Source organism: Kluyveromyces lactis, assembly GCF_000002515.2.
Source record: "Kluyveromyces lactis strain NRRL Y-1140 chromosome D complete sequence".
Lineage (NCBI taxonomy): Eukaryota > Fungi > Ascomycota > Saccharomycetes > Saccharomycetales > Saccharomycetaceae > Kluyveromyces > Kluyveromyces lactis.
This window is the reverse complement of record NC_006040.1, coordinates 1,152,951-1,163,366: the sequence shown is the minus strand read 5'-3', so window position 1 is coordinate 1,163,366 and position 10,416 is coordinate 1,152,951. Positions and strand designations below refer to the sequence as shown.

At 42.8% G+C, this 10,416-nt stretch overlaps 6 protein-coding genes across 6 annotated transcripts; 4 read left to right on the top strand and 2 right to left on the bottom strand.

The window, feature by feature from the left end:
- Window positions 1-16: 16 nt before the first annotated feature.
- On the top strand, window positions 17-394 carry NTF2 (Ran GTPase-binding protein NTF2; the record flags this gene model as incomplete). The annotated part of the gene is made up of 1 exon (XM_453665.1): window positions 17-394. The coding sequence occupies one exon, from the start codon at window positions 17-19 to the stop codon at window positions 392-394; it is 378 nt and encodes a 125-aa protein (XP_453665.1).
- A 223-nt stretch (window positions 395-617) lies between these two features.
- On the top strand, window positions 618-2,429 carry AIM21 (Aim21p; the record flags this gene model as incomplete). The annotated part of the gene is made up of 1 exon (XM_453664.1): window positions 618-2,429. One exon carries the CDS (start codon window positions 618-620, stop codon window positions 2,427-2,429), a length of 1,812 nt encoding a protein of 603 aa, XP_453664.1.
- A 385-nt stretch (window positions 2,430-2,814) lies between these two features.
- DJP1 (Djp1p) lies at window positions 2,815-4,116 on the top strand (the record flags this gene model as incomplete). The annotated part of the gene is made up of 1 exon (XM_453663.1): window positions 2,815-4,116. One exon carries the CDS (start codon window positions 2,815-2,817, stop codon window positions 4,114-4,116), a length of 1,302 nt encoding a protein of 433 aa, XP_453663.1.
- A 216-nt stretch (window positions 4,117-4,332) lies between these two features.
- KLLA0_D13442g (bifunctional 4-hydroxy-4-methyl-2-oxoglutarate aldolase/oxaloacetate decarboxylase) lies at window positions 4,333-5,040 on the bottom strand (the record flags this gene model as incomplete). The annotated part of the gene is made up of 1 exon (XM_453662.1): window positions 4,333-5,040. One exon carries the CDS (start codon window positions 5,038-5,040, stop codon window positions 4,333-4,335), a length of 708 nt encoding a protein of 235 aa, XP_453662.1.
- A 335-nt stretch (window positions 5,041-5,375) lies between these two features.
- Window positions 5,376-5,876, top strand: IST3 (U2 snRNP complex subunit IST3; the record flags this gene model as incomplete). Its single annotated transcript, XM_453661.1, has 1 exon — window positions 5,376-5,876. One exon carries the CDS (start codon window positions 5,376-5,378, stop codon window positions 5,874-5,876), a length of 501 nt encoding a protein of 166 aa, XP_453661.1.
- A 145-nt stretch (window positions 5,877-6,021) lies between these two features.
- Window positions 6,022-9,996, bottom strand: PAN1 (actin cytoskeleton-regulatory complex protein PAN1; the record flags this gene model as incomplete). The annotated part of the gene is made up of 1 exon (XM_453660.1): window positions 6,022-9,996. One exon carries the CDS (start codon window positions 9,994-9,996, stop codon window positions 6,022-6,024), a length of 3,975 nt encoding a protein of 1,324 aa, XP_453660.1.
- Between the last annotated feature and the right edge of the window lie 420 nt (window positions 9,997-10,416).

Below are 10,416 nucleotides of genomic sequence, written 5' to 3'. Positions count from 1 at the left end.
GCATTCCACAAAAAAAATGTCTGTTGACTTCAGCTCTTTGGCCCAACAATTCACAGAATTCTACTACAATCAATTCGATAGTGACAGAACCCAATTGGGTAATCTGTACAGAGAGCAATCGATGCTCACTTTCGAAACTACCCAGTTGCAAGGAGCCAAGGATATCGTTGAGAAGCTAGTCTCTTTGCCGTTCCAAAAAGTAGCTCATCGTATCACTACTTTGGACGCTCAACCGGCTTCTCCTAATGGTGACGTCTTGGTCATGATCACCGGTGACTTGTTGATCGATGAAGAACAAAACCCACAACGTTTCTCCCAAGTGTTTCATTTGATGCCAGAAGGATCTTCATACTACGTGTACAACGATATCTTCCGTCTAAACTACTCGGCTTAGGCCTCTTTGTGTGTGTGTGTGTGTGTGTGTGTTTGTACATTTATACATGTAAGTATCATACAATATAAATCTTTAATTATCACGTGATATCAAAATAGTGGACTCTTACCTATATAAAACGAAGTCCCCTATTAAAGCCAGACTGTTTCCGATCCAGTGTGTGGTTCGAAAGGGAGATCTGGGGTATTAGCCAGTGTTTAGACGGGCAACAAGTGTTATAGAGATGGAGCAGGTGATTCCCAAAGTGCCTGAGAGGCCAAGGAGAAGAATTACTCGTTCAGAAGAGCCTGAGCAGTTGCGTTCGGAGTCAGAATTTGAGAGAGAGAAGAGTGGATCAAAGGATTCCGAGTTGGACTTGCCTCCGGTGCCAAAAACCAGACCTAATAGGAAACCTCTGGCGAGTAGCAGTGCACACGCTAGTTCAGATGATGTTTCAGTGAAGCCAGAGCCACAAATTCAGGCTCAATTGCAGCCAGAGGCCGTTATTGAAACTGAACCCACCGTAGAACATCCGATTGTTGACGAACTGGAAGCGAAACTACCTGTAGAACAACCAGTTTTAGACGAGGTAGAACTGGACGAGCCTGTAACACAAGAAGTAGAACCATCTGGGGAGTTATTACCGGAGGAATCCACGATCAAGGAATCTCTAGAAGAGCAGATTATTGACGATTTTGCGGATGAGCCAGTAGAAGAGGAGTGCAAAGAAGTTGCATCTCCGGAACTAATCGGTGATGAAGCGATTCAAGACGAGGAGCTTGAAAAACCAGTTAAGGAAGAGCCAATTATTCAAACGGACGATAAGACACTTGCGGAAGCGATTGTGCCCTCCGTGTGTGAAGAGTCTGAGGCAGACATTGCTGAAGAACCCAAGGAAACACCCGAGGATGCTTCAGAGGCAGTTGTAGAGGCAGCTCGAGAAGAATCTTCAGAGGTATCTCCAGAGGCATCTCCAGAGGTACCTCCAGAGAAAACGCAAGTTAGTGTTGACCAGTTGTCATCCACTGCGAATCTCACCGAAGGTGCCAAGGAGGCACCCAAGGAAGAACAAAAGGAAACCTCAGAAGCAACATCAGAGGAAACTCCAGAGGATTCCTCGGTAAATGCCAAGCCTTTATTCAAAGAGGTGACCCCGGGCAATGTTTCATCTAAAGAGGCGATCCCAAGTAACACGTCACCAAAAGAAGGCTCTCCAGCTACTCAAAAGAAGAAACAAGGAAAATCTCCACCTGTACCAAAGAAACCTTCCTCTAAGATTGCAGCTTTCCAACAAATGTTCCAAAATCAACAACTCCAACCGGAACACACTCCTAGCCCTAAGGAGCCAGCTGCTCCTAAGACTGGTGGATTCTCCGGAAACAGAGCTCAATTTGCTCAGAATTTGAATGGGATGATTGCTCTACCTGGAATGGCGCAACTGACCCCAGCTTTAGCTAAAAGATTAGGTGTTTCCACATCGTCAGATGATGCCGAAACTGGCGCTGAAGTTGAAACTAAGAATACAAAAGATGAGGCTGAATTACCTAAGGTCCCAGCCCGTTCTAAGAAGACCAGAGGACCACATAAACGTCTACCAAAAACTGTTGCCTCAATTGAAAAAGTGGAAACGAAATCCACGTCTAATATATCTGTCGTAAAGGCATGGACTATATCTTTCAAGCCCGACTTGCCGGAACGGGCTGATGATCAACCAATGGAGGCAGAATTGACTGCAGGGGAAGCAATTGCGCCATCTGAACCAGCTGGCCTTGAAGATGTTGAAGCAGAAGATCTGAACGAAGCCTCACCAGAAGAACCTCTGCAAATAATTTCTGAGTCTGGAAACAGCGATGAGTCTGAAATACAGCATACTTCAGATCCGTCCATTGCACAGAATGTGGAACATGAAGAAGAAGTACATGAGGAAGCAGAAGCAGCGCCTGAAGCAGAGCCTGAAGCAGAAGAAATCGCTTTGGATACGGAAGAATCGAATCCTACGGCTTTTATCGCTGAAACTTATGATGAAGATACCGAAGTAGAAACTCCCACAGCTTGAACTAAATACTCATACATTTGAAAAGTAACACTAACATCTAGTAGCTAAGTCCATAGATAACGTCTAGCAGGTATACCCTGGTGCCGATACAGGGGAGTTCTTGTATCTTTGAATATACCTATTAAAAGTTACCCGCACTTTATTACTCGACCCAGATAAAACTCGATATCAATATCAAATGCACCAACAAGGCGATACATAATGATTTTAGTAGTCATTGATGAGTTGACAGCGTTGTTGAAGAGCACATATTATCACTCGAGCAACGTTTCAGGCTTTTGAAAGGTACATTCGTATATCTAAGAGTGTTTGGAGCTTTTGGTTTGGTGCTATAACTGAGGTAAACGGTCTAGAAAGAAGAGCATTTAGGATCTATAGTAAAAGAATGGTGGTAGACACGACATATTATGACTTGCTAGGCGTAGCTACGGATGCCAAACAGATTGATATCAAGAAAGCGTACAGAAAAAAATCAGTGAAGGAGCATCCAGACAAAAATCCCGATGATCCCACAGCAACTGAAAGATTTCAAGCTATTTCTGAAGCTTATCAAGTCTTGAGTAGCGAGGAGTTACGTATGAAGTACGATAAGTTCGGTAAAGAAGAAGCTATGCCTAAGAATGGCTTCGAGGATGCAGGTGAACAGTTTGCTGCGATATTCGGTGGTGAGGCATTTACGTCTTATATTGGGGAATTAACGTTGTTGAAGAATATTCAAAACACACAAGAGTTAAGTGAAGAGGACGAAAGAGCAAAGGAACAAGAAGCAAGTGAAAAGGCCACTCAGCAAGCTCATAATTTGAATAATAATAACAATGCATCTAATGGTGATGATGACACTAAATCTGCTGAGGATAGCACTAATAATGGAACTGCCAAGAAGCTAACATCAGGAGGCGATGATTCGTCCAATCCCGAGACTAAGAAAAAGGGTAAGCTAGAAGAGTTCGAAGAGCAGCAAATGTTAGATAAAGAGAAGAGTATAGAAGAGCTCAGTAAGACGTTATCGGACCGTTTGTCCATACTAACGGAAAGTGCATACGATGATGCTTGCAAGGAGTCATTTGATAAAAAATTCGAAGAAGAGGCGAACATGTTGAAGATGGAATCGTTTGGATTAGATATCTTGCATACAATAGGTGAAATCTATTGTGAAAAGGCGAACATATTCTTGAAATCACAATATTTATGGGGTTTTGGAGGTTTTTACCATTCAGTAAAGGCTAAAGGTGGCTTAGTGATGGATACCGTACGGACCGTTTCTGCAGCCTTAGATGCTCAATCTACCATGACTGAGTTGGAGAAATTAAAGGAAACTGCGAACTCGGAGGAACCACTAAAGGATGAAGCTGGAAACGTTGTTGAAAAACCAACTGTGGAAGAGTTAGCACAATTGGAGCAGTTATTAATGGGTAAAGTCCTTTCAGCCGCATGGTACGGCTCAAAATTCGAGATCATGTCAACTTTAAGAAGCGTATGTGATAAAGTTCTAGAAGATGAGACCGCCGAGATGTCAACAAGGATAAGAAGAGCTGAGGCTTTGAAAAGACTTGGGAAAGTTTTCAGAAGGGCATACCGGACGAAAACAGAACAAGAGGATGCCCAAGTGTTTGAAGAGCTCGTGGCGGAAGCAAGCAAGAAAAAGGGTCATAAGCATCACACTAGCAGCACTGCCAATAAACAGTGAATACAAAATATTCTCAAACCGAGTGCTTCCTACCTAATAATAGCATAAACACTTGCCAATTCTTGTTTTTTCATTCTTTATTTCTGCATCATGTTCATATATACATACATAGCTTGCTACTTAATTGACAATAATATTAATTTAACATAGCGATAAACTTTCGACTACGCAACCGAATATTGCAACTCCTGACGATCAACGGGGGAGGGCTGTAAATTACAAATATTGTTTAAGAATTGCTCTACGTTCTGATTGAGACTGAGCAGCAGGTTTTCCCTCCTTTATGTCTTGAGAAACAAGGTCATCGGCTTCGATAGACTTTTCTATATATGTGATCAACTTATCTAAGTCGACGGCGGCAGTTGGAATACGAACCATTCCATGATCATCACATACCAAATAATCGCCGGGATTAATTGTCTCCGTAGTGCCATCGCTAATCTTAATCTTCAACTCACAGTTATACGAAATCGGTTTCAAAACTGCTTTTGGAGCACAGGTACCGATACCGTAACTGAAAACGCTGTGATCCAATGCCTTATGCTCTTCGATATCTCTGATTCTACCAAATACAACCGTACCATGGCTGCCTAAATATTTTGCTCTTGTAGACATTAATCCACCGTACATGCCCTGAATAGGTTTGGTATATGGAGCACTGCTCAATTGTAAATCTTCAGTCATACCGATGGTTACGATAGATTCTGCTGGCACATTATCGATGTAATTGACACTGGGTTTATCTTGGGTAGCATTTTTATGCCCGAACAACACAGGAAAAGCCCTACCCACGATAGTCCCAGACCCTGACCTTCTCACCAAATTAGGGAAATATCCACCATTAGTGATTCCATACAAATTCAATAGCCCATCTGAGATGTCACAAGTAGTGAAATGTCTCAACCTTGCAAGATACTCTGACATTCTGCGTGTGGGAATTATAATTCAGCAGCGATCCCGGTAGTGCATAAACTCTGGATTTAACTTCTTTCGAGCGATGGAAAAGTGTTGATAATTTAAAGGTGTTAAAGATTTGAATAAGTTTCTTGAAAGTTCGTTTATATAAGAACAAGAAGACAATTGAAGGTGTTACGCACGAATGGAGGAACCGGAGAAGAATTTGACGGTTACCGAAAAGGAGCTGCAATTTTCTGATAGAAAGGATAAGGAATAACCAATAGAGCTGGTACTTTGCGGTCATTGGGAGGCTGGTTCAACTGTGAATATTTGGAAGTGAAGATCCAATACGATTATCAATTATGAATCAGATAAGGTCGATACAGAAACTTAGTGAAAGGGAGTTGGAATGTGGGATTCTAAAGCCAGAAAGCTCATGGCATCATGAGTATAAAGATCAGGCCTACATAAACTTTGGAGGGATGCACCTCGAATTGACAGAAGCTGATATTCTCACCATATTCTCCCAGTACGGCTGTCCTGTGGACATCAAACTTGTACGCGACCAGACAACTGGAAAATCTAAAGGGTTCGGGTTTCTCAAGTATGAAGATCAAAGATCGACTATACTTGCGGTGGATAACCTAAATGGAGCCAAGGTTTGTGGAAGACTGATACGAGTAGATCATGCTTTTTATAGGCCAAGATCCGATGAAGCTGAGTACGAGGAAGCTGTAAGACAAGAGTTGGAGAAGGATTTCGCAAAAACAGGAGACGTACCGAGTGAACCCATGAAGCAAGAATCGGTGGCTGACCCGTTGGATGAGTTTGCTGATCCAATGGCTGCGTTTCTGAAGAAATGAAATTCACATTCCTAAAGGAACAAGTACGGAGCAGTTCTTTTATGACAACGTAGACTTTTAGTTTCAAATGATATTTATGTACATATCCTGTAACTACTTTTCAATAATTTAGATACATGAATTTACGGACGCGAGAGCATATAACTTATGGCATCGGTGGTGGTGGAGGGATGACCGGCACTGGAGGAGCGGGAGGAGCGGGAGGGATTGCGCCAGTAGGTGCGACAGATACATCTTCAGCACCTGGTGTATGGAACTTATCTTCCTCATCAGAGGCCACCGACTCTGGGATAGATAGTACGTCGGATGCATCATCCGGCTTTGGTTCTTCGTTCTCTGCTAAAGTTGCAGTTCCTCCTACTTTTAGTAAAGGAGCTGCCACAGGAACAGCAGGTGCTACGTCACTGTTTATTTGAGGCAATGGTGGGGCGATAGGTACTGGTGGGGCACCAGACCCTTCAGTAATCGACGTAGGCAATGGAGGTGGAGGTGGGATCAGGGATGATTCGCTTTTAACTAAAGGCAAAGGTGGTGCAATAGGAACAGCGACAGACGATTGTTCTTGAGTGGTTGCAGAAATCTGTGGGAGAGATGGTGCCACAGGAACGGACGCGGTAGATGTAGCAGGAACAGCGGTACTACTGACATCAACAGCTTTGTTGGCTGTAGTATTTACCTTCTCTGTTTCGTCATCATCTGACCATCCGTCACTGTCATCCAAGCCTCGTTGAACCCTTCTCTGCTGTTCAGCTGCCTTCAGATCAAACGAAGATGATTGTGAAGGAGCTTGCTTGAAAAATGGATTTCTGCCACCAGTTGGAGTGTTATTCAATTGTGGGGTACCAGCACCAGAGGCGGGTTTTTGCTGTGTTGCTTCACTCTTGCCAAATGGATTATATTGGTGATGTGATCCGGCTTGTGATTGGTTTCCAGTAGGGTTTGTTGGTGTAGGTTCATCATCCCAGGAGTCATGACCGTTATCATTCTTAGTTTCTGCTGGTGATGAGCTGGTTTGACGCTTGGCTGCTAATCTAGCTTCTTTTTCTTGTTTTTTCTTCAGTTTCAGTTTTTCTAATTGTTCTAACAATCTTCTCTCCTCCTCGTCCTCCTCATCTTCATCATCATCGTCGTTAGCTTTTGGTAGATTGGAGTTGTTTACCGCAGCAGCAGGTTGACTGGGTTGTTGGTAATAGTTAGGTTGCTGTTGCTGCTGTTGCTGCTGCTGCTGCTGCTGCTGCTGCTGCTGTTGAGGCTGTTGTTGCTGAGTCAATTGTGGAGGATTAGGTGATGATTGTGAACTCCCTGATTTCTTTTTGATTCCTAATGCTGCCAATTTTTCTTCCATCTTCTTTTTAGCTTGTTCTTTGACATATGCAGATCTTTCTTCAGGTGTTTGGAAACTTGAGTACGAGTCTTTTTCTTCAGGCGCACGAGCGTTGTTTCTATAGGTTGCTGAAGAAGAGATTTGAATACCGTTGGAGTATCCTGCGGTATTGTAAGAAGAATTATCGAAGTTTCTTCTGTTTTTCCAAGATATGATAAAGTCTCTGACTTCTGGTTCTAGACCGATACCAGATTCCCATTTATCCATTTCGAGGCCCATTGAAGGAGTTCTTCCGTGAATTATAGCTTGCACCGAAGAAGAGATCTCTTGAATCCAGGTACTGATGTTATTGATGGCAGATTGGTTCTTTTGATCATCTTTTTCGATAGTTTCAATTCCTTCGTTGAAATGTTGTGCTTGTGCCTCCAAATTATCGTAATTTGGTTCAGGTCTACCGACTAAAGTACACATTCCTGCAGTCAGGGTCAGTCTTTGCCTTGCATTCTTACAGTCTAACTCAGTGATTTTACAGTTTGGGCCACTACCACGGATTGGATGATCTACCTTCAAGTGGTGCAATGCCAACTGACTTGAAACCAATTCTTTGCTCACATCAGAAATTTCTTTAAAAAGGTTTGGAATTCTGGCTGTCAAAGTATCAAATCTGGATTGTAAATCATGTGGCACAGCATTGTTTGCAGAAGGTGATTTTTTTGAGGTTGAGGGCAACGCTTGAATTTGAGATTTCAAATTTTCAATTGACCGTAATAGATCAGCATTTTCAGACTGCTTTCTTTGCGAGTCATTTTCCAATCTTAATTTTTCCGAGGCAAGCAATTCCTTCTTTTCCCTAATTAAGTTCTTTAAGTTTTCAATCTTCTCCTTATTCTCATTAACCTTCTTAGACTGATCGATTGTCTTTCTACGATTTCTCGAACTTGGCAGTAATTCGTCATCGTTGTTTCTAAATCTCAAACCATCTTCCTTAGTTGGCTGTCTATTATTTTTATCAACACCTTGTTTCAATTGATCTTTGACTGTGTTTAAAATCTTTGTCGAGGATGGAATTAGACTTGGAGGCAACGTATTTGGTAGAACCTCACCGTTCAACCTGCGATAAACTAGATGCATACCAAGTGCGAATTCTTGTTTGTTCAAGTTACCACTATTGTTTGTATCACATAGATTCCAGATATGTTCTAGGTCTGACCTGTTCAAACCAGATTTACGGAAAATTTCAACAGCAGTTGCAGAGTCAAGGTTCCCTGTTTTCTCAACATCATAAGTCTCAAAAATCTTGTAAAACAATGATTTTTCTTCTGGAGTGATGGCCTCTTCCTTTCTTGCAATGAACTTAGAAGCAAGATTAGCTGAAGTGTAAAGATCGTTGTTACCAAATCCTGTCTTCTGAGCTTGAAGTGGCGCAGTTGCTTGAAAATTGGATGGAGGTAAGTATCCAGTAGCTTGTGGTTGCAAAAATCCACCTCCAGTAGCCAAACTTGTCTGCATTGGAGCTTGCTGTGTGAAAGATGTTTGCGGCATTGACCCTGGTGGTGGTATGTTCAAAACAGAGCTAAATCCACCAGTGGTTTGAGCGTTCAACGGTTGATTGAAGGAATTTTGAGGCATGAAACCCGTGGATTGTGGTTGTAAAGCTTGGGAAGTGTTACCAAAAGAAGTCTGAGGTGCTGCTCCATACCCACCAGTTGGTTGCTGAGTCAAACCCTGGAAACTTTGTTGCTGCGGTTGTTGTTGTTGTTGTTGTTGTTGTTGCTGCATCTGCTGAGGCTGACTTCCGAACGATAGCTGTGGCATATAGCCAGTAGGCTGGGGTTGCATCATTGATATTCCAGCAGTCAAGTCATCGAACGGTGTCTTAGGTTTTTGTTCGACTTCCGAATCATTCGAAACACTGAAGTTAATAGCATCAACAAAACTGGAAACCTCCGCCTTGGTTCTCGAATCCAACTCATAAGGAATGGAATCACCTTGCAATACAGAATTGACTAGATACATTGCCAATGCAAATTCTGGGAAGAGAAGCACACCAGCCTTATTAGTATCTGAGAGAGTCCAAATTTTGGCCAATTGATGAGGCTGTAAGCCAGATTTGACCAAGATATTTCTGCACTGGTCACCAGTTATAGTGTTGGAACCAGGAGTGACAACCGATCTAAACAACTTCTCAAATTTGGCCTGATCCTGAGTGGTAATGAAAGACAATCTAATGGCAGGAATCTTCAAAGTGTTGTCAACACCAGTATTCGCGAAGGAATTGATGAAACCGGTGGCGGTTGGCTTCAAAGGTTCCAAAGGCTGCTGCTGAGAATAGAAGCCAGTCTGTTGAGGCTGTAACGGACCTGTTGGTGCATTGACAGCAGTAGTGCTCATCCCTTGATTGAAAGACGTGTTCATTGGCATTTGTTGTTGAGGCTGACCAAAGGATGTTTGCGGCATCATAGAATTGAATCCCGTCAATTGTTGGGTCAGTGGCATTTGTTGTTGCTGATTACCGAATGGTTGTTGCATGCCTTGTTGTGGTTGTGATTGTGGTTGTTGTTGCTGTGGCTGTTGTGGCTGCGCCTGTGTTTGTTGACTGAAACCTGTAGGCTGTTGATTCAAAGCGCCAGCGTTGCTAAAGGTTTGAAATCCACTGAATTGCTGCTGCTGGCCCTGAGTAGGGACCTGTTGTTGATAAAAATTCCCATAACCAGTTGACTGAGGTTGGGCATTGAATTGCTGTTGCCCACCAAATTGCTGCGGCTGCTGGGGCTGCTGCTGGTACTGGTTGTACATAGCAATTAGTAAATGGTTGGTTGACCCTTGAACTCGCTGAGCAATACTGCGATTCGCACCTCCTAAATCAAGATCAAAGTTGTCTTTAAACCCTTTGAATGGGGAATCATTTCAACCAAGAATTTCGTCAAAGTCTCCTATTCGATGATCACAAAATACGAAGAATATCGAAGCGTCAGTGTCAGTGGACGGATACTACAAGAACACTCGAGTCCGAGAGTGATACTGCGTCTATAAAGCAGATTACACCTCGGGGAAACTTCGTGAGCTATCTTCGCATGATTCTGGAGCAAGTTGTGCGGGTATAGGGTACATAATACGGCTGATGTCACTTTAGACATCTGTTTAAAAGTTTAAGTTAAACTACGTAAGTACAGGATGGTGACAGAGGAAGTGTTTTAATGAATACCTCTACTACAC